At 38.3% G+C, this 24,536-nt stretch overlaps 1 protein-coding gene across 21 annotated transcripts in view; it reads left to right on the forward strand.

The window, feature by feature from the left end:
- Positions 1-24,536, forward strand: part of FMN1 (formin 1) — a 438,849-nt gene that overhangs the window by 354,629 nt on the left and 59,684 nt on the right. The window contains exon 17 of one of the 21 annotated variants that reach the window (XM_077880470.1): positions 5,212-5,417. The exons of the other annotated variants lie outside the window; for them this stretch is intronic. Within the exon in view, the coding sequence (XP_077736596.1) occupies positions 5,212-5,240 (29 nt within the window). The 3' untranslated portion in view covers positions 5,241-5,417. Of the gene's footprint in view, positions 1-5,211; positions 5,418-24,536 lie in introns of those variants that run through there. 21 annotated transcript variants of the gene reach the window in all.

The raw sequence follows: 24,536 nt of genomic DNA on the forward strand, positions 1-24,536 counted from the left end.
GCCTTTAAAGATGAAAGTGAAATTTTAGAAGATCTTGAAAACAAGATCTAAAAATACCTCCTACCTATCTAACCAGAAAAACAAGGTCAAAAATGTGATCAGGAGAAGAAAACAACAAACTTAAGCAGAATGGAAGATACTGAGCCAGGAGCATCTACTTTCAGCAATGAACACAAAGCCAGGGTGATTTTTTTTTTAATCTATCTTTTTCTAATGACCAGTAGTGAGTCAGATGCAAGGATTATGAGGTTTTTGTATACCTTATCATTTATTATATGGTCTGTGTCTAATAACTTTGGAGCCAAGTCTTCAGCCTTCCAGATTCTCCCAAATTTTGGATAATCTGAGTGTGGCATCCTGTGTCACCTAGAAAAATGCAAAAGCTCCCTTCACTTGTCTAATTGGAAAGGAAACACTAAAATGAATTGCAGATAAAAGTAATCCTTATCTAGTTATTTCTCTTTGGTCAGCACAAGGTATCTCCATAAGTACAGAATTTGGATTCAGTACCCTTTAACTTTGTCCCATAAAAGAGATGTGGGACTCTTCTTTGTCTCATAAAAGAGATGTGGGACCCCCCCCCCCCACCTTCATTTCTACAGACATATTGACCTAAATCTCTTCTTCCTTCTACCACCAAGGTCTCAGACCTGGGGGAGTTGTATCTAGATGTAGAACCTGGTTTTATATGCCGGCACCAGAGGAGTGTTAACTATTTTCATCTCTCATGGATCCTAGTCTTTACCCAGATGAAAGGGTGATTTCCATGAATTGGCTGGAGTCTGAAGATCCTTACTGCTTTTGTAAGCTGAAACAATAGATCCAGCCCATAACAACACTGAATAAGTTATCTTAGAAAGTGATGGAATCCATGTGCCTTCAGCTCATGTGCAAGAGAACTAATCCTGGGAAACTGGCCTCAAAGGAAGGCATGGGCTGATGATTTCATTCTTGCCCTTCTACCCCAGCAGCCATGTATGCAGTCCTTAATTTTGATGAAAGTATAAGTTGGAAGAAATTTTTTATTCTTAGAAAACCTCAAAAAGAAAATCTTTTCCAGACTCCCCTCTCCTGGGACCTGTACCAGCTGGAAACACTAGCAACTGGAAAGTAGAAAGTGGCTTATCCAGTCTTCTTGGTCCCTCACCCAGAAGACCCATAGGTTGACTGGACTTTTGCCCAGGTGTCTGTTTTTAACTTAGTGGGAAGACTTGATGAGTCTCATTGACTGTTGCCTCATCTTAGACTAGATATTGCATAAAAAATGTTTGTTCTCAGATAGTTAGTTAGTTACATCAATGTTAACTTAGAGTAGACCTTGAGGAAGCAGAGTAGGAAGTTGTCTTCAATTTGCCTGGAGTTTTCCTGTCCTACTTCTGTGTTCTTACAGTTTGTATCTGGAGTTTGCAACCAGCTAGCTCTTGCTACAAGAAAGCAATTATTAGCATGCTTGTCATCTACCAGGGCCTTTCCTCTAAGGGGTGACAATGCATTTGACATGGAGCACATGTATAAAGGTGCCAGCAGATTTGCCTTAGGTCATCTCCCAAGAAATACTATATTTTACTTCTCTGTCTCCCTATTCATTGGAAATGCCATACAGTAGCGTAGGGAGGAATCCTGAAATGTTTAAATAAAAGACACTGAAACTATTAAAGTGTTTATTGTTCCAATATTCCTAGTAGTCAGAGAGACTGCAGAGAGAGTGTGCTTTCTCTCCCCAATCATTTTATTAGGCTACTAAAATTTTGTGGTTCGCTGATGATGGAGCATGAACCAAGTGGTACACCTAACTCCCTCCTTTAGCTAAGAATCATGACACCATTGTAACCATGAATATTTATCTTTCATTCTCAGCAGAGATGGGTAGCTTCTTCAGATCATCCTTGGCAGAATTCTGTAGATTTATGCAGAGCTAGTTTCCAAATTGTTAGATCTTAGAGCCAGACTTAACTCTGTTCACTGTTATAAAAACCCAGTGAGGAAAGAAAATTCTAAATGATTAAAAATATATATATATATAAGGCATCACCTTTTTTATTAGTGCTATTAATTTAGAGAATTGAAATGCCTCTTGGATGGCATTTAGTGATCAAAATTTACCAAATTAAGAATCAGAAATCCAGACTTTAGGAAGGCAATAAAAGTATAATAGAAAGCATGGATCCTACTAGATTTACCATTGTGCATCCCAGTTTTTCACTTCAAGACTCTTTGAAACCTATCCATATTGATACGTATGGATCTAATTCTTTTGATTGCTGCAGATTTTTCCATTGCATGAGTAGACCATATTTTTCTTTATTCAATATGCCTTCTCCTTTCCATCATTAAGCCAGTTACATCTATCTGGAGCTCTACTAGAAAGAAGAGCTAGTAATCTTTATATCTTCTTCATTGGAACTTTGGAAAGCTAAACAAGACAATAACATGAAATGACTTTGTTATGAAGTAGGGCAAGAATTATAACCAACTCTACTTCCTTACACATTGTGCTTTCCATCTAGAAGGACAAGATTCCTCAAGCATTCTTTTCTTCCATTTAAATAATGCAGTGGCAATCATTCATATGTGAAAGTGATGTAAAATCAGATCATTATAATTAGCTGGGCCTTAATGCCACAAACTCAGCTCAAAATAATGCTTCTGAGACCCCAAAACAATTGTTTTGCTGCTCATAAATGATACTTTAAGCAGCTGGGTGGATGAGGTCCAGGATTCTCCTTGGCCCCTCGATGGACAGTAACGCTGCTTGGACCATAATTTTCCATATTTCTTCTTGGAAAGTCTGACTATAGGCCACAGTAAAATGAACCCTGGAATTAGGACTTCTGTCTCACGCCATCTATTCACAAAAGAGAGTCATAAAAATAAACACATACCCCAGAATCTTAATGGAGATATGGCAACAAGCCTTAGGGAAATGCCATCCCTTCAGCCTCTCTTTTAATTCCCGTATAGCTTTATGTAGTTTCAGGACAGGGTGAGGGCATTGGTCATAGGGAGACGTTTGTGTTTTCCTAACTTGTTTATTCAGAGGGGTAGTTGAAAGAGATAAGAATGATTAACTCTGGAAAGAGCCAACACAAGGAAACCTGGGAAGGGCATACAGAATAGTGTTTCCACAACTTTGTTGCTATCTGAAAACTACCTGAAACATTTTAGAGAAACTATTCTATGAGATAACACCTAGTATTCTATTATAAGGTAGATCTCTCTTGGTTCCTACAAAAAAAATAAACTCCTGTGTTGGGCATGAGTTAGACATGGAACAAAGCAGTCCAGTCTTGGACCAAACTCAGACTGGACTCCACAGTGGATTAGGAAGGATGTCAAGGGAAACCACCCTTGTTTCTCTAACTGCTTCCCTATTTCTTATGAAATTGGCATATCCTTCCCTAGAATCCTTCAATTCTGTTTTTCTCTCTTTTCTCTAAATCTTCCTACCACCTGATTTTCTTTTTATCAGTTTCTGAGCATTCCCTGTTGGTCTGTTTTTCTTTTTCTTAATATCAGGGAAACATTTTTTCCTAGGAATTCAACTTCAGTCTTGTGCAACAACTTCGCCATTGGCATATAGCTTCTCAAACTGCAGTAAGCAGGGTCTGCAGAGAGTTTTCCATTCATAGAGTGCCTTTTCTCCAGTGGGCATTTGACATTATACCACCTCATTTGTTCTTCCAATATTATTGTGAAAGAAGCAAACATCAGGCCCTCTTTACATATTTGATATATGAGGGAAAGGATACTCTGAGAGATGCTCCTTTTCCAGAGTTCACACTGCTACATCAGTGATAGATTTAGATATCCAAAGAGAGAATCAGCTCCCTTGGGTCTCTCTTGGAGTTATTTCTGACTACTATGTCAAGCTTGTTTCCATCATTCAAGTTTTGTTAACCAAGCAGACCTTATCCATGCTTTCCTTGACCTCTGATTATTACTTTTTTTTAACCTCTCAAGACTACTTACTCTAAATAACATCTCCCAAGTTGATTTTGTGTGTCAGATCTAATACAATTTGAGAAAAAATTACTGAGTGGCTAATCATAACCATTCATTCATTATGTATAGGCCCAAGTGTTGGCTATTGTGCCAAGCAAAAGCAAGAGACAGTTCCCTGGCTTAAAGATCTCACAGCCTAGGCTGGAGAGCCAATCCTAAACAGATGTGACTACAGTAGGTCAATTAACATGCATAGAATAGTAGAGAAAATCCATTCAACTGATGTTGAGTGCCTATTGTGTGTCAGGTTCTGTGCCAGGCAGTTTATATAGTCATAAACAGAATAGATAAACTTATAATTAAGAAGAAAAATAAAAAAGCAAATAACTAGCCCAGTGTATATTATATTGTAATTATTGTGTATTATAAATTATGGGATGTTTAGGTTTGGTATGGAGCAGAGCTTTAAGAAAACTGCTTTAAAAGAGTGGGAAGGACACTGTTCCATGCTGACATTTAAGCCAGGACAGGATCTAGTCATGGGAAATGTAGGAAGAAAAATACCACAAGCAAAAAGGATATCAATGGGTGACAGACCTGAGGTGAGTGAGAGCTTGGCATACTGAGAAACCAGAATGGGCTAGTGCCATGGGGACTGATGAAAAGCCATGAAAAGGGATTTCTACATCATTCAATATTCAGTGGGAAGCCTTAGAAGAGTTTGTAAAATGGAAGTAATAGACTGCATTTATGTTTTAAAAGTTCATTCTGATTGCTATGTAGAAAATAAATGGAAGTGGGCAAAAGTATAAGTTATTAAAGTAACTCGGGTGAAAAACAATAGCACTTTGGGCCAGAGTGATGGAAATTGAGATAGAAAAATGTGGTGTATTTTGGAAGTAAAGACAGGGATTCGGTAATGACTTTGACTCTGGCATTGAAGCAAAGGGAGGCACCAAAAATAATTTCCAGGTTTTGATCATCTTAGTGACTGGTGATGTTGCGGCATTGTGGAAATTATGAAAGTCTTGATGGGTGATGGGCATTAAGGAGGGCACTTGTGATGAGCACTGAGTGTCGTATGTAAGTGATGAATCACTCAATTCTACTCCCGAAACCGTGATTGCACTACATGTTAACTAACTAGAATTTAAATAAAATTTAAAACAAACCAAAAAAGGCTATGGAAGGAAAATGTTTGTATTATGGTGGGGGACTCAGGGATAATTTGAATTGCTGGACAGTTTTTCATGTCATGGTGTCCCACAGACCAAGAGAAATGGAAATCTGGTTGTTGAGAATGGAGTTTGACAGTATAAACATGAGATTCATCAGCAGAAGAATGGTAGCCTGTGTCTAGCTGATTATATAAAGACAGAAATGAGAAGAGCCTAAGGGAGCTGAATATCTTCAGAGTGCGAGAGGATGTTTGAGATATCAACCAGTATCAAACATGGACAATATTGCCTGGCTTGCCACTGATAAGTACTTTGTTTTTCATGATAACAGTAATAAAAACACCGTTTCTGAAAATGTGTGAAAAACTGTAAAGCATTGCCTACATGTAACCAATGCATCAGTAGTGTCTGATACATTGGAAGTAATGAAACTACGTAAGAATCTGAGCCTCTGCAAATCACTGTAGAATTCCAGGTCCCGCCCAAGTAGACTTGCCTTTCATGACATGAAGGAGATGGGAGATGTCCCTTCTCAAATTACGTTTACATTTATTTAATATGATCATTAATAAAGTGACACAGGAAATAAAAAATTTCTTCCTTACTCCTGCTCATACTCCTACACCCAGCCCTCCCCATGACTGCAATATGGTATCTGCTGGTGATGGCATGTGTTGCCATCCCCAAGCCCTTGTTCTCCAACTGTGTGTGGCTTCTAGCACTTAAATAAAATCTTATTTATTCACAGATGCCATTTTATAGAACTATAAAAACCATAGCACATGGCTTCTAGCAGGGGCACACAGCTCTAACATGGCCTTCCACTATTTTTGCAGTAGCATGTTCCAGGCACTGTGCCTCTCTCTTGTAAGTTCAGAGAAGCCCGATCTGTGAATAAAACTCTGAAAATGTGAAAGTTACCTGTAAAACATTCTGTACCATCTTTATGGCTAGACTTCTGTGTGCCATCTGGGTGGCTTTGTTTCCACATAGCTGCTTTAAAATAGATCTTCATGTTCAAGTGGTTAATACGAATTTTTTTATATCCCCACATCATTACTTTGTGATAGTAATAGTGAGATTGCTACTTAGGTTTTGTGTTTGGTTTTAAAATCTAGGAAAACCTGCATGATCTATCTTATCATCATAAATCTGTGGGGAGAGAAATGCAAAACTTTGAATTTTGAAATTTAAGCAGCTCTTTAGAATTACAACACTTGGGGGAGTCTAATTTTGCAGAGGCAGCACCTATGACCACACCCTGGAGTTTACAACTATAATAGAAAAGTATCTGTTTCTAAGACAGGGCCATGAAAGGGGCTTCTGGGTGGGAGAGGCCCCAGAAGCTTCTTGGGTAGCTAATGCTGTCTTGGGATATGACGGAGTACCCTGCCTCATGAAATATTCTGACCCTCCTCTATGTTTCCCCAAACAACTAGAATAATATCCCACTTGCGTACCTAATGGTGAGATTCAACTACAAAGACTGGCTTACTATCTGGGATCCATAATTGAGGAAAGTTGACAAACTCAACAAGCAGAGCTTACACTTGAGAAAATACACTTGTAGGCAGAGCAAGTCTTCAGAAAATATGTTTTATAATCTCAGATAATTACCACAGGCCACCCACCACTCCATATGAAAGGATCCAGGAGAAAACATAGAAATGAAAATTTTGGTTGATAAATTTTTCTTTAAAAAATCAGTAATTACACAGAGTAGTAAAATAGACATCACTGAGACAAAGTAGTGAATTCAAAGATAGATCAAGGGAATCTTCTAGAATATAGTATAAAGAGAGAAATATATGGAAAGCATGGAGAAATGAGAAGATATAAAAAGTGGTTTAGAAATTCAATCTATTTAATCCAACATCTATTTAGTACAAGAGAGGAAGAAATACTTAAACCATATAAGATGACTTCCTAGAAATGAAGAGAAAGACATTGCATATTTTATTGAAAGAGCTCCTCAAGCACCAAATGATAAATGTACATGTGTACATACTCTTAACTCTTTATTATCAAATTTGAGAAAGAAGGATTTGGAAAAATTCTGAGAGCGATGTAACAAATTTCTCAGCAACAACACTGGGTGTAAGAAAACAATGGAGCATGAAATGGAAAATTCTGAAGAAAAATATTTTTCAAGCTGGAATTCTACATTTAGCCAAACCATCATGAAAATAAAAGGGAAAAGTAAATTCTTTTGAGCCTAGGAAGTTGATTACTCATAAATCCTCTCTTGAGGTTGTACTCCTTCAATGAGAAAATGAATCCAGGAGGAAGTGGAGTGGCAAAATGCGTGATGAATAAATACATTCATAAAATGATGCATAAATATTAGTCATAAATTCTTTTTGGTAATCTGGAAGTAAAGCTGCAGATGATAGCAACACAGAATGTGGCATAGAATGTGGTCCTGAGATTTGGCCAGGAGGAAGGGAGAAGCAAGCCATTCTTATGTTGCTCAAAGTTAAGAGTGTAGAGCTATAATTAACTCTAGATACTCTTAGAATTGAAGATGTTTGTGTTATGGGTGTTGAAACTTAAATGTATTCACCATTGAGAAAGTTAGAATTTACATTTTCAAACCAGTACAGAAAAATGACCAAAGGCAATTGGTGAATCCAACAAAAGTCAGGAAAGGGGGAACAGGAAAGAGCTAGAAAACCTGGTGAATAAAAGTGAAAAAATAAATATGATGGAAATATATCCAAATACATCTGTACTCACAATAAGCAGGAATGGGTCAACTTTACCGAGAGATGGAAAGCCCTAGCCAAGGCAGCATGAAGGGAAAAGAAATAACATGTTTTAAATGTGACAGAGCCACACAATCTAGAAGCTGAAGACAGTGGAATGCTGGCCTATATGTGCAGATTTGCTACTGACAATGTGTAGCCATAATACTGTAGTGCCTCTTGCAAGCACTAAATTTAATTTTAATTTCTAATTCAGGAATTGCTGTTATACCTGAAAGTATCAATTGGGTTTTTTTTTAATGGTAAACAGTGGAAATTGACCCTGCTATATTAAGCTACAAAGAGGGGTTTATTGAAAATATTCTAAGCCGGGGTGCCTGGGTGGCTCAGTGGTTGAGTATTTGCCTTTCGCTCAGGTCATGATAAATAAATAAATCTTTTAAAAAAATGTGACAGAGGACAAGGTAAAACTGCCATTATTTGCATACTCTGATTATCTTTTAGGACATCAATGCTATTTGAATAGTGCTGATCCATTCCCCCCAAAAAAGTGTTCTACCCCACACAATGCCAAATGATTAATGACCTACATATAAAAAGACAAAAGGCAAAAGAGAAAAAATATATATGTATGCATATGTCTATATATGAAGATTAAATTTGTGAATGAAAGATATTGTAAACTAAGTCAAAAGATAAGCAAAACCATAGAAAGATATCTGCACTGTAGGCAGTAGAGATTTGTACCAAAATCTATGTGATTAGCAAAAATTATAGTTCGGTCTTATCGGTTATTGGCTGTGAAGAATATAAAATGTTACTCTCACCATGGAGGATTACTTGATAGTCTTGACTAAAATTAAAGCTTTACATCCTTGATGAGCAAGCAAGTGTACTTCCACATGTCTGACTTAGAAAAACCTTGCACATTTGCACAGGGACACTTGGGAGAAGTTCTGGAAGGACATACTTCAAACCAGTAACAGTCGTTGGGTCTTGGGGGAGGATGAGGATGTATGTTGGGGGAGGCAGAGGATGGGGTGCAGAAGGCCACCAACAAAGGAGCTTTACCTGTAATTCTTAATAGTTTTACAAAAAGAATGCCTATAACCTAAAGTAATTAAAACTCTTTAAGAGTGAATGTTTTATTTTCAGTTTTGCAATATTCAGAATCAAAGGCTCTCCCATAGCTGTCACCAAAAAAAAAAAAAAAATAGCTTGTCTTATCTGTCATTCAGGTTCCAGGTTGAGCCCAAGTAATTATGAATCTCCACGATAGTGCTCATGTGCTACAGGACAAGAAATTTTTAGATGGAGATGTTTATAAGCACCCTTCACATTGTCTTGATGGATTTGGGTTGGAAATTTTCTGTGTTTATCTTGAGGCATATCGATTTTAAATGTCTAAATATCTATAATTTTTTTCTGTTTAATGCTGATGTGGTTGGGCTTACTTACCTCACCATTTGGGATGGTGAAATCTTAAAAAGTACATCAAAGGCAGATTATTCTTTCCAGTCCTGTTTCAGGTCTGCAGAAAATGGTAGGTTATGCACTTAAATTTTTAGCTTTATTATATGAGTGGCATTAAGCCAGCCATAAAATAATTGCCAATGATAACCGCATTGTTTCACTGAGCTTTTATTCGTGACTCTTGAGTCATTTTTCCTCTTCAGAATGAGAAGTGTATTTTGTTTATTTTTTTTTTTTTTGGTTTGTTTTTTAAAACTAAGTTCTAAATACCCAACTTTTGGCCATATTTCTCTTCTGCTTTGGCTTTCTTTTTTTTTCCCTGTCAGTCATTATACTTCTGTAGGAAACTTCTTTAAATTTTTTTAAGGGAAGGACCAAAGCTAGCAAAGAAACAGATGTATCCCATATAAAATATGCAATAAATCTTGTCCCACAGATTCTTTGCTCTGAACTTTCTGACAGAAACTGTCAAATATCCACTTTAATTCAGGTATAAACTGTTCACTCCGTGTCATGGCGCCAACAGCCATATGCCAGAATAAAGTTAGTGACCAGCCATAAAAACAGCAGCATAAGCACCTTTGAAATGGTGCAAGTCATCGTGGGTGAGAACGAGCCATATAAATCCATGGGGAATTAATCTCGGCTTTGCTACTATCCTGCTGTGCATTTACAATGCAGGACTAGCAATACTTTTAAAAGGAGAGAGAATAAGAGAGCCGTGTGTACACCTAATGAGCTTGTGAGAGGGGAGAAGGTGGTTCATGGAGCAGAAAGCAACAGCTTTCCCCCCCTCCGTGGAGCTCTGGAATCCCCTTGAAGAGGGCAGATCCCAGCCTGAGTGGAACATGTGGGCCGGTTCTTCGCCTTGCATTGCCTGGCTTTGCAGATCATGTGAAACCAATCTCCCCGAAGCGCAATCACAAGAAATGACTTCAGCTTCATAAATCATTGTTATCATCCCACAGGAGGAGGTAATGCTATGGTTTTTCTCCAGTAAAACATTTCAAGCCTCTGGTTTCAGGAGCTTTCCTTTTTTTTTTTTTTCTGAAATCAGCTTTATGCCATTTGCACAATTAGCTTCAGGTTCCTGCCTAAAGGAGACAGTGGCATGGCGCTTCTCCAATTTACCTAATATTTGAACGTTTCCTCCTCTCTCAAATTCTAAGGGAGATCTATTTCCTACTGAGGGTGTGTGTGTGTGTGTATCTTATATATTCAGAGACCTCACACTTGCTTCAAAGTATACTGACCCTCAGTATTTTTTCCTGTTAAGAATATTTTCTTTATCTTGTGTTTTCCAAATATAGAACAGACTTATTAGGTTTAAGCATTGCGGAAAGAAATTTTAACTTATTTTGCAGCATAAGACATGATTTTAATGCTTGGGGCCATCTAAAACATGCCTCTTCTAAGCTACGGAAAGCAGAAGATTGAAGGGTAAAGCAACAGATTATTTCTGAGTTGAATCAAAAGATAAAACCCTGCTTTAATTATATTTGATCATATTTTAATAGTCCTTCATAACCATTTTTTTCCTACAAGATCTTATTGAAGAAATGTTGTCAGAAAATTATTTTGAAATGGGGCTTTCTTGGGTTTCTAGAAAATTATTTTATTTGAATAGGCTTCATTCAATGAAAGAAAGGCTTGTTTTTCAATTACTTTCGGACATTACCAACTAAATGATAAAAGATCTTTAAAAGTATTCATTTAGGGCAGCCCTGGTGGCTCAGCGGTTTAGCGCCGCCTTGAGCCTGCGGCATGGTCCTGAAGACCTGGGATTGAGTCCCACGTCAGGCTCCCTGCGTGGAGCCTGCTTCTCCCTCTTCCTGTGTCCCTGCCTCTCTCTCTCTGTCTCTCATGAATAAATAAATAATCTTTTTTTAAAAAGTATTCTTTAAAAATTGACCTATGCTTTGACAGATTAAATGAAAAAAACAAGAAACTGAATGATATATTCAGTATGACCTCAACTATCTAAAACAGCACAAATGGCTTTGTGATTATAAATATACACCTACATTTATGGAAATGAATCAAAATATTAGCAAAAGCATTACATAAGAAAGCCTTCTGCACTATGTCTATGGGTTTTTTTTTTCATATTTTCCCCTCATATATCTGTATGTTCTACAATGAGTTATTTTAAAATCTGGGGGAAATTATAAAAATTCATTAAAAGGAGGGGAAAAGGAGGATGACAATTATTGTTGAAAGGTGACTCCAGAGGTGCCACCTCAAATTTTATTAAGCTCACCAACAGTATATTTACCCCAGCAGACTTCTAAGCTGTGTGGTCAGTTTTAAAACCAAACCTCATTTCTTTGTCTCTTTTTACTGACTCCGATAATGATCACTTGTGCTAATAGCCCTTCTGCATAACTTCTAACGGAGCAAATTAAATGTGCTTCAATGTGGAAAAATACCTTCTACAGTGTCTTCTTTGGGAATCCTCATTCTCCCAGTACTTTTCTTTCTTGGACATATCTCCTGAGAAATGCACTATCACTACCTTCCCTGCACCTAAGATTCTTTGTAGCATCACAGCTATTGAAGTTAGGGTAATTCTTTGGTACCATTTCCAGCGGACCAATTTAAATCCCCAGCTATGACAAATTCTTGACCATAAGAAAGAAAATTAGGTAAAGTTATTTTGAAAGTCAAAGCAATAACAGATATCAGGATTGTTCAAATTTTTTCAGTTTTTCAATCACTCTAAAAACCTGGTTTCCCAAGGGCACTTAGCTTTTGCCAGGGCTCTAAAAGAAGACCAGTTTAAAGATAGCAATGAGCATTCTATGATTACTTATGGAAATTCTAGTGGTCCATTTCTTTTCATGATTAAATATCTGAATACTAATTTTTCCAAAGGGAGAGCTTCAATTATTTAACAAATGTCTTATGCTACAAAGATGTAAGTGGTTTCGTATAAATAGATCTAGATGCAGAGGAAATCTCCTTTGTAAAGCTATAGGTAGGTGCCATGTAATATTTTATCTGATATATGAGTATGACTTTTTTTTCTCTTCATTTTTGATTGGTTAAAATCAATCTTAATCTGTTAAGCTCTCTGATCATGCATTAATGGCTTTTATCTGAGTTTTCATCTTTAAAATTGATTAAAATCATTTTTTATATTGTACATATTTCTAGACAATTCATAAAAATATGTGGGATGGTTACCAGATAGAAATTGTAAATTTTACATTTGTGAGTATGTATGTGTAAGGTATAAATAAAGAGCTTTAGGACTTTATTGTAGGTGACCAGCCTTTAAATTTAACTTATTCACCTGAATGCTTATTTTCCCAGTTATGACTTCTCTAATTTTCTAGCCTATGATTATATGGCAGTTTTATAGTTTTTAAGCAGGAACATGTAAAGAATAACAATGTGATGTAATGAAAACTATACCGAGTAAGGGGACAAGTTCCTTTTTGCCCCCAAACTAGTTATATGACCTTAGGCAGGTCACTGACTTTCAGCGTGCTCCACTGCTGCTTCCAAATACCATCAGTATTTCTTTTTCTGGTTATATTAAATGATACTAATTCTTCAAAAAGCAATTAAAGGCATGTGAAAAACAAAATGCCTATCAACCAGAGAGACAGAAATAGCAACTATGATATTTTGGTATATTACTTTCTGGTATTTTTAATGAATATATAATTTATTTCTGTGATAAATATTTTAACATAATTTCCATTCACACCATATTTGCTGCACTGTATTCTGAATTTTATCACTTATAACTGTTGTAGCATTTCTCTATGATATCCTTTGAAAACCTGATTTGTGGGATATTTGGATGTAGTACATTTGCTTCAGGTCTTGGGGAGTTTATTGTAGGGATAGATACATTATTAAAGGAAGAACAGGATGCTCAATTACTCAAGACGGTGGGTGCCCAAGCAGGCAAATGTCACTGGACAACTAGGAATTGTTGTGGAGTGGTGGTAATGATTGCAATAATTGATGTTTACTGAGTTAATGTGCCAAGTGTGATGGCTGAGCACCTTACAAACATCTCATATAATTATGATAACAACTGTCTAATATAAGTCCTATCATTACCTCCATTTATAGATTAGAAAACTCATTGTTATCCAAGTTAAACCACTTGCCCACGGCCAATAGCTGGAAAGTAATGGAGCAATTTGAAGTTTTGCTTCCACTATTATCCACAATGTAGAACTCCTCTGCTATGAGTTGGAATGATTAAATTATCTATGTAAATCCCTGAGCACATTATCTGACATACTGAGTGCTCAATGAATGTTCATCTTCTTCATCATCATAATCATCATTGCCACCACGACCATCAGCCTGATTATTCCAGTCAAGTGTGTTAAACTGCTTCACCAACTGATCAGCCAGTGGACTGACTGCCCCTCAGATCCCATTAGCTGTGACTGGTGGGCTGAAGAGATCATAGTTCAGTACACTGTTCTATTATCATAAAATCCAATATTTATTCAGTCCCCTATTATTTAACTTCACTCACTTATAAACTATAGGAGAGGTTTACGCTGGGAATTTCTTAGGTTTCTTCTAGCTAGTTCTCAGCTGTAAGTCTTCATTTTATCCAGTTTACAGATAGGTTGAGATATGAAGAATCAAATGATGACTCTAAGTAACAGAGATAGGCATCAGAGGCAGTTATAGGAAACCCAAAGATGCCAGTTGGTGCCAATTTTTTTCCATTTGTTAGTGCAGTGCTTAAAGGAGTATCTGTTGAAAATCAAGTGCTAAAATGCTATGAAACTTTTTTTAAAAATGAGGCCGATGCTTTTGAAGAGCACTACTTTAAATCAAAGAGGAAAATGAGCACAGAGCCTGTTACGACTTTGCTCATGAACTTGCTTACAAATTCAAACTAGCAGCTGCTTTTGTAGTCATTCTCACCAATCAATGAAGCAACAAATTACTTATTTATAAACACTAGGTTTATAGTCTCAAGTGCTAAGCATTTTGAATACAAACTTTTTAAAAAGCATAGCCCATGCCTTCCAGAAATTATATACCTTTAGACTGGTGCTAATATCAAAATACAACAGGTTGTTTGGGAAAGGAGAACTTCCAGTGTTAAAATACCTGCACTTCATATCACCAAATGGTTATTTAGAGCCTTGTGACTCTGAACCCCATTGTCATTGAAATGTCCTCAAGCTTCTTGATGAAGCAAAATGGGGGCAACCCTTTTATAAATCCAACTTCTTTGCAATTCCTAAGATTTCCTAAATGATGTTTCTTTCATTTGGTGTCTTTTCCTTGAATGATGAGACCAGAGAATTCACTATCCCACATAACCCTTGAAAAAATTCTAAAGTATTATGGTAGGGATGAGCCTCCCTCCTGGGAATGAGATGGCAGGGAGACAGGGTAGACACTACAGGAAACAGGAGTTAGGTGTATTCTCTAAGTGAAAATTATATTTGTTTAGAAGTATTTGTGAAAAAATAACTTCAAATAAAAGCATTTTTTCAAAAGAGGTGTCACTTCTATTAATGCTGATAAGTTAAAGGTATATATGGGCCTACAAGATGAGATAATATGGAGAATTTCAGGCCCTGTTCGAGAATGCAGCCACCTGACTCCCATTAATGCTAATGAGCCTCTCACTGGATCATTCTAAAATTTTACCTCCATGGTCTGTTTTAAAGCATCAAGAGTCAGGAAATTTAGAATGAAAGCTGAAATTCCATCTTGGCACTTTCTCTCTGATGTATATACTCCTATGAAAAATGTGTGGTATAGTGCAGCTTCAAGATATCACCTAAACATTTGAGAATTCTAGAGAAAAATATAGCCTGTTGGGAAGCAGTAGGGGGCATTGGAAACTATACTGGGTTATGAATCAAGAGACCTGGATACAAGAAAGTCATTTCATCAACCTGGGTGTTCACTTTCTCATTTCTATAACATTAAATTGTTGGACTAGGTTACAGATTATATTGTCTTACAAACTTTCTTAAGTTATTGCATCCGTATCACCTTGATGCCGAAAAAAATTGCTGTGTACAGGTTGTTGTACAGAATTGAAGGACTTCACTAGACTATACAGAAGCAGAGGGGAAAAGATCGTAGACTATTAAAAGCTAAGTAAATGGTTGCCTTTAAGAAGATTGAGCAGAATTCTTCATACAGTCTAAAGGCTGAGTGTTGTGTCTAAATTGTGAGTGGCTAAAAACTTAACTGTGAGGGTAAAAGTCTCATCTAAGATAAAGCTATATTAGAGAAAAAGAAGTTGTAAAGCTTTTACAGTGGGATGAGTTGTAAACTATAGATATATTTATTTCATTTAGACCCAATTGCACTCTGATTACCTTCTAGAATTACAAATGGACAAAATATTTGCTTTTGTAATAATTATTATAGAGAACAAACCAGATGCTTAATCTGATGAGGACTTAGAATTGTATTATGATCTCTTGGGATACCTGGCTGGCTCAGTGGTGAGCGTCTGCCTTTGGCTCAGGGTGTGATCCTGGAGTCGTGGGTTTGAGTCCCACATTGGGCTCCCTGCATGGAGCCTGCTCCTCCCTCAGCCTGTGTCTCTGCCTCTCCCTGTGTGTCTCTCATGGATAAATAAATAAAATCTTAAAAAAAAGAATTAGGACAGCCCTGGTGGCTCTGCAGTTTAGTGCCGCCCTCAGCCCGGGACCTGATCCTGGGGACCTGAGATTGAGTCCCACATCGGGCTCGCTGCATGGAACCTGCTTCTCTCTCTGCCTGTGTCTCTGCACCTCTCTCTCTCTCTCTCTGCGTGTGTGTCTCTCATGAATGAATAAAATCTTTAAAAAAGAAAAAATTCTATTATGATCTCACAAGTAATTACTACAATCATCCCAGAATATAAAAGAATCATAGATTCTTTTCATTGTAGAACCAGGGAGATTTTTCTAATTCAAATTTTTATACCAGTAAGATATTTTATGAGGCATTTGAATATTATGCCTGGGTTTTGAAATATAAAAATGTAAATGACATATAATCATGTTATTTGTAAGCTTGATTGCATCAGAACTTCGTGTTTTCAACCATATATGAAAGAATTGAGCCCTATGGCCTGAAGGCCATCATTATGTGTTATGAACTGACATATCTAGAATGGTGCTACTTATGTATATATGAGGTGGAGAAGACTGAGAGAATAGTTGATCAAATCACCTTCCATATTCTGCAGCTCAGAGGAAGAACCTTGGCTGAGAAAAGCCCCAGGTGCCCAAGTTAGGTGATACTAGTATTTAGTTTTTCTTTGATGCCCATAAAAATATTTAGTTCAGTTCAATTATAAAGGCAACTGAAAATGGCAGATAAATATGATGAAAAAGATGAGATCTGGAAAGTCTGAACATAGGAGGATCCCAGCTCAAACATCGGCCCAAGGGTTGGACTAAATGACTTTTAAGACTCCTTGTATCTGGGTTCCTTTGATTTTATGACTCTAAAAGCCTCTTCAAAGTCTTTTGATACAGCATCTTTTGCTTAGTACTTTCATCAAAAGCCTGAGTTGTCTATTTCACTTTAGCCTTAGGTGACCTGGAAATCAAATTATAGCCATATACTAGGAACCTTGATAGCATATCTTCACCCAGCCTCATACCAATTTACACAGAAATTCTCACAGATGGCCCCTTATGCTCTTCAACTTTACCATCCAACTAGTTATTTACAAATGTAAAATCTATGGCAGACCAGAAATAATCATCCTTCTAATTTAACCACAACCAGGAAAAGTCAATAAAACAAGAAGTTTAGATAAGAGGGTAGCATCCTTCATGGGCAAGCATATCAGGAGGAAAAATGTAAATATAAGATACTCCTCTCGCTGTAACTCAGTGGTTCCACCTACAAATATTTTCCCTCTGCAAATGTTAAAAAGTCATCCCTCTTTCCAGTGTCAGTGTGCTGTTGGCTCCATTGGTGAAAGCATTTTTTTTCTCCTGGAAAGTGCACGACAGGGTGATTTCCTGAGAAATGAAAAATGACTGCCATGTTCACATCAGATGGATAGCACGCGAAGTGCAGTACAGTCCTTTTGTTTCCTTGTTAGCATCACCTGGCTCCTCTATTTGTAGAGCTGTAATAAAAACAGCTTCTTTACTGTGTGTCCTGTTGGTTTATACCAACCATGTCAGGTCCATAAACCATGGTATATTAAAGTGTAATAGACTGTGTAAAGAATACTGGGAAGATATTCCAACCTTTATCCCTTGCCCTCATTCCACACTTTACTACCTCCCAGATGGGTATCCATAAATATGACTTAATTATGTTTGGCATAAAACCTCCACTTTCTTTGAAAAGTGATGTCCTTCTTTGGCCACTTTCAGTGCATGAATATCACCCTCTTGAGGATAAAACCTTGAAAATTTCGGTACATTTAGTTGGCAAGTATTCATAGTCCAAATATTTTCTGGAAGTGTCATCTTGTTTATAAAAACATTATATTTCTCATAATACTTTTAAAAATTGCAGTCTGATACAGACAAACTCAAGGATCAATGTTTTTTGTATCCGTGATCTATGATTCTAAATAAGATCTGGATGGAAATCCGTTCTCTCTTGCTGTGTGATTCTATTGGACTCCCTTCTAATTTGTTGAAAAAAGAAAGCAAAGATCAGAAATTGCTGTGGGAGGAAATGGGCTCTGATCCCCCAGTAGGGAGGTAATGAGCAGGGACTATGATCTGCTAGTGTGGGTCCCTTCCTGTCACTTCATTCACCTGTCAAATAAGAGGAGTACTTGCTAGTTTGTTAAAGTTGAGGCACACAGATTTTGAAATTCCTTTATGAAATAGATTTTTAGGGGGCACCTGGGTGACTCAGTTGGTTAAGCATCTGCCTTTAATTCAGGTCATGACCTCAGGATCCTGGGATCAAGCCCCAAATCAGGCTCTCTGCTCAGCAGGGAGTCAGCTTCTCCCTCTCCTTTTATGCTCTCTTTCTCTTTCTCTCTCTCTCTCAAATAAATAAACCCTATAAAATAAGTTTAAAAAAAGAAGTAGATTTTGGTTGCTGCCCTCAAGAAGCACCAAGTCTAGTAGGAAAAGCAGACTGCCAGTAAATGATGTCCATACTGTGCCCCCACATATGTGAACACAGCGTGGAACTGTACAGAAAGAGCAGCTCACCACTCAGTGAAGGAAAGGCATGGGTAGAGGTCTTCATGAAAGATATAATGTTAAAGCTTGGCTTTTGAAGGAAGAAAAGATGTTTCCAGTGAGGCTGTTTGGGAGGAGAAGACAAGAAGGAGGAGGAATGCAAAGCAGAAGAAACAGTGGTCCCCAAGAAGAAAGGTGCAAGAAAACAGGTTGGGTGACAAGAACAGTGAGGAGTCCCCTTGACAGGAGCATGGCACATGTAGCAGGAAGTAACAGGAGCCAGGCTGTTTAAGGGCTTACTGTGTAATGTGAGTGTACCTCATCCTGGATAGAGAGGAAGCTCCTGAACACATAAGCACAGCAGCGGCGTAATCCAGTTTGCCATTTAGGTTGGCAATTCAGCTGCAATGCGGAGAACTGGGTTTCCTATGTCATGCAAGGAACCCATTATAGATCACAGAGCCGAGAGCTTAGAGCAGGAGGCTTTGCTCTCAGAAAACTACCTTTTTGAAGTAGATCCCTACGTCATTGTCTTTCCCTGAGTATATGAGAGGTGATTCAGTTCATCAGGTCAAAGATTGATAATTCAATAATGATGAAGTGGGAAAAAAAAATCATAAGCTCCTCATACCTACCCCCTTGACTCCCGGGTAAATTTTCAAAATTATCAATCAGTTTCTGTCTTTTTCCTGAGGCTTAAATAAAATAAAATGGGCTTAAACAGCAAATATAATGACTTTAGGTCCAACATAGAAACCACCCTCCTAGAGACAAGCCTTAGGTGCCATGGTAAAGACATCGGTTTTGGAAGTGAAATGGGAGAACAGTGAGGATCAGAGCAGAGGACACCTGATCTGACTCGAAAATGATCACATGCAAAACTATCCTATACTGAGGGTGATTGTAGACATTCTTAAGAAAGGAAATTTGAAATTTTGTATTACTCATTCCAAAATCAGACAGGTGGAATAATGACTACTAGGGTTTGCTTCTAGCCGATCAAATAATAAATGGCTGTCAGTTTTGAGTTCTTAGGGCACGTTAGTCACTATGTTGATCTCTCATGTTCAGTAGCTCCAAGGGTCACAACCAGCTTGCAGGATAGATCTTATCATTCTAACGTAATGGTAAGGCTCAGAGGAGTTAGTTAAGTGACTTCCCCAAGGTCTTTCAGTTAATAAGTGACAGAGCACAAAGTCAACTCAGGCCTGCCCAACACAAAGCCCAAGTTCTTTCCACTGCTACACTTGCATATAGTTTTGTTGGAATTGCCATCCCACTGGAAGCTTGAACCCCCAGCAGTCTCAACATGACATGGGGCCACCAGAGGCCAACTCAAGAGATTCTGATGCAAGCAAGCATTGGCCCCTCTTCATGTAGCCTTCATATTTCCACGCACATAGACATTATCATCTTCATTTTGCAGAGATGGAAACCAAAATGTGAGACTTATCCTGACACTTACGTGGCAGAGATGGGCTTAAAAGTTGGAATTATCCATCCTGAGTTCTGCCTCACTCGGTAGGCCACAGTACTAAGGAATTTCACACTGGTTATTACGGGGTGTCTTTTTGATAACTAATGAGACAATGGTGATCAAATGAACTAGGAAACAATATTCCAAGGTATTAAAGCTTTACACAAAAGCAAATGGTCTTTATTCAGAAAGGCTGCATTAAATAAAATCCACATAAATACCTCTTAAACGAATAAATATCTTCCATAGAAGGCATGTTGCTTTCTGCCTGCGACATAGAATTATGAAAAATAAACATTGTTCTTTAATGGAGAAAGTTGAAGCTCAAGAAAAGCAACACAGTTCTACCAATTACAGAGAAATTATAGTATGTGTAGGTAGGTCACTGAGCACACTTGCCACTCACCTTTCTCCAAGGACATCCAGAAGTTCACCATCATCACAGTGTGTCCACACTGTGTGACACAGTGTGTCCACGTCTTAATAAAGACGTTTGGAAGACAGAATTGATGTTGAGAGAAGCTTCTCACTTTTAGTACTCTGATTTGTTTTCCTGATTGCTTTTACTATCTGAAAAAGTGAGACTGTCAGGTCATCATCCTAAGCAACTACTTTACAACTCAGATTTGGAAAACCATTGTATTTAACTCATTGCAGACAATGAGACAGCCTCTTGTGCCAGAAAGAGAAGAGGGCAAGGCTGGGGATGCCTGTTATTTTCTCCTTTTACTTCCTTTGGTGCCATGTCAGTCTCTGACAACTCATCCAAATTTACTCTTCTAAGAAGCCTACCCAGCCCCCACCATACCCACATACAATGTAAGCTAAAAAGGAAGCACCTGGGGCACCTGGGTGGCTCAGTTGGTTAAGTGTCTGCCCTTGGCTCAAGGCATGATCCCAGGATCCTGGGATTGAGCCCTGTGTCAGGCTCCCTGCTCAGTAGGGAGTCTACTTCTCCTTCTGCCCCTCTCCCCACTAGTGTTCGCTTGCACTCTCTCAAATAAATAAAATCTAAAGAAGAAGAAGAAGAACAACAACAACAACCGCCTAAATACTAATGTCCATGGGGTTTTGTAGAATAGAAGACTAAGTAAATCCCATCATACATTCAGGGCCACTGCTAGTCAAAGCTGTAGGGTAAAGACAATTTACACGTGACACTTGTCATCTTCAGTTTAGACATTGTCTCCCTTTTGGGTGCCTGGTACCTCTGTAGCATGCTGTGGGGGCCTGGCACCCTAATTCAGTAATCCATAGTAATCTCCTATAGGCAACAAGCCGTGCTCTGGAAATTTTTGTTGCTATGCATTACCAAAAATTATTTACACTGGATCTTTTTCTCTCCAGTTTAATTGTCTGTCTTCCCCAACTGGAATGAAAGTTCTGTGGGGACCTTTGTTTTCTCCACTGGGGTATCCCAAGCACCCAGAATAGGGTCTGGTACATGGAACAGAAGAACAAACCCACCTATGTCATTATGTCTGTTAATACTAATTGCTTAAGTCAGAGCTTGCAGAACCTGATATGGTCAACAGAAATGTTCTCTTTGTCCTATAGAACATCTGGAAAAAAATGTTTTTCAGTTGAGAACATCCATTTAAAAATCTTAGCTTCTCTGAAAAAGGAGGAAGATCTGATAACAATGGCAAATGCTTTCCCTCCCCTACATGGGGTAGGCCTTCCCATTTTCCTACCACAGCCTGTCAGCTTCCCTATACTGAGACTGTTGGTCCCAATGTTGAGAAGCAAGGGATAGAGTTTTAGAATATTAGGATTCTTATACTTGGCCTACAGTTGCCTTAGTGGCTGGTGATACTAGGATTTGAATTTGTGACTCCAGTCTTTAAACATTTTCTTTCCAAGTAATGTGTTTTTGTTATGCTTAGAGCACTTCAAAGACTTAAAGTGTATAATGACATGGTTGGAAATGTCACATATTTTGCCGGGAGAAATCTTTTAGGCTGATAGAGCTTCCAGATCACACCATGGAAGTGGCTGCCTTTTCTGTCTATACACAGGCTCCTTGCTTAGAAAAAATCAAGGTCTCTAGGTTCTTCTCATTTTCCCAAAGGTTCTTTCCTTGCCCCCAGACCCTCAGAAGTTCTGCAATATGCATTGGGCCTCTTGGAAACCCTTCTTTTTACATTTTGCATGCTAGTTTTTTTCCAAATAACCACATTTAGAGAGCTATTCGAAAATCTTATTGAATGCTTTATTCCATGTAGAAAGGGTATCTGTTGTCAGTGAATTTATATGCAAAGACAGCTGGGCTACGATCTACTTATGGCCTGGAAGTAGCCAGTTAGAAACCACCTGGTGACAGAGAACAGCAGAGGTGCTCCAGGAAGATCACTCAGGCCTCAAAGGAATTTTCCCTTGTGTTTGGCCATGCACATAGTTAAGAACCACTGGCTAAGAACAAACTACTTGTTTGTCTCACATTTTGGAGGACTCGGTAGTTTAGGAGAGACAAAAGTCACTTACTGTGTCTGACTGGCTAAGAATGAGACTAATTCACAGAGACTCCTACTAGGAGGATGGGGACAAATCATACTGCAAAAGATGACCATAACTATGATCTTACCTAAGATGGCATAGTTAGGGATCCCTGGGTGGCGCAGCGGTTTGGCGCCTGCCTTTGGCCCAGGGCGCGATCCTGGAGACCCGGGATCGAATCCCACATCGGGCTCCCGGTGCATGGAGCCTGCTTCTCCCTCTGCCTGTGTCTCTGCCTCTCTCTCTCTCTGTGTGACTATCATAAATAAATAAAAAAAAAAATTAAAAAAAAAAAGATGGCATAGTTATCAAAGCAGAATCATTTTAATATTTAAAAAAGTCGGGGATCCCGGTGGCTCAGCGGTTTAGTGCCTGCCTTTGGCCCAGGTCGTGATCTTGGAGTCCCAGGATTGAGTCCCACATCGAGCTCCCTGCATGGAGCCTGCTTCTCAGTCTGCCTGTGTCTCTGTCTCTGTCTCTGTCTCTCTCTCTCTCTCATGAATAAATAAATAAAATCTTTTTTTAAAAAAAGTCATTTTTGTTCACTAACATTTGCTGGACTTTAAGGTATACAACATTAGCCTGACAGTCTTGTTTAGTCTATGTTTGTATTCTGAGTATCAAGTGCTATGTTTAGGGAATCTAGTATCTTTCTTTTTAAGGGATATTTGTCCAATATATGCAGTTTTCAGCTAAAATAAGCTATTTAATATATAGGCACTCCTACCATGTTTAAGGCTCAGCAGAAGACAACCTAGATAAAGTTGCTTCTCTCCTTGAGCTTACATTCAATTGTCATATAATGAATGCTTGAGAAAACAAATTATCTGCCAGGCAGATAGAGGCTGGGCAGGGAAAAGGTAAGGTGCAGAGGTTGAGAGAGTTGGGGGAGGGGACAGGGATGTGCAGAAAGGGGTGGTTTTTACTGAGTGAAGTCAGAGAGTATTACTGAGACCTGAATACAGTAAGGGGGCCAGTCATGCAAAGACTGTTGGGCAAAATGTCCCAGGGCAGAGAGGCAGCAAGTGCAAAGGACCCTCCCATCCCCCTCACCCAGTGCGCATGCTCAGTGTGCTCAAGCATCACCAAACTGGCAGAGAGACTGAAAAGGAATGAGCCTGGGAAAAGAGAAAGTGACATCACAGAGGAGCCAGCAAGCAGACCTGCGAGGCCTAATGGGACATTGTGAAGATGTTAGAGGTTATATCAAGAGTGATGACCAGATTTGGAAGGTTTTGAGCAGGGTGTAACTTGATAAAATTGACATTTTAAAATCAATGATGATAAGGTACTGATAATACCTTTCATGTCATTTATTGGTTGATCATGTATTACATGACAAGCACTTGATGTGCTGTCAATCATTCAATCTCTATAACAGCTGTATGAGGTAGTCACTGGGGCTATTCTTATAGGACAGATGAGTCAATAACTGCAGTTGGTCATGAGTTGACCACAGTCACACAGGTAGTACATGGCAGAGCTAAGCTTAATAAAATAGTGCTATTTTAAAATCCTTTAATATCTTTCACGAAGTATCTTTCATGAACATCAGAGCCCCTAATAGATATGACTGATTGTCTTTTCCTGTTCATTTTATATCACTGTAGCCTTAAATGAAAGGAGCCTCAAGACTTACATAGAAAATGATTTAACTATTTTTCTAAACATTTTTAAAATGAATAAGTTTTATTTTCATATATAAAACATTTTCTGATTAGAGAGATATGTAAAACCACCACCCAAAAACGAAACCTCCTAAATAAATAGTTCCTAAGGAACACTGGTTCTTAATCTATAAATTCAGAGTTACATGGATTTCCTTAGTAGTCTTAAATATTTTTTTTTCAAAGCATTTGAAGATAGTATTCTGAAAAAGGAGACCATAGGCTTCCCCAGACCTCCAAAGGAGCCTCTGGGTGTAGAGACAGTATGTGCAAGTGTTCCAGTGAATTTGTTGGAATCTGAGCAGAACTGCTATAAATGGTACTGGGTTTCTGATGTTTGGGGAGAAGTGGGGAGAGTGCCAAGTACGCACCAAAGCTCCCAAAGAGGCCAGCTGTAGCTGGGGTGACTACGTGACCAATCTGGTCAGGATTGTTCCAATTTATGTTATTGTCCAGGTGTATTATTAGCTGTCACCTTCTTTCATTCT

Source organism: Canis aureus, chromosome 32, assembly GCF_053574225.1.
Source record: "Canis aureus isolate CA01 chromosome 32, VMU_Caureus_v.1.0, whole genome shotgun sequence".
Lineage (NCBI taxonomy): Eukaryota > Metazoa > Chordata > Mammalia > Carnivora > Canidae > Canis > Canis aureus.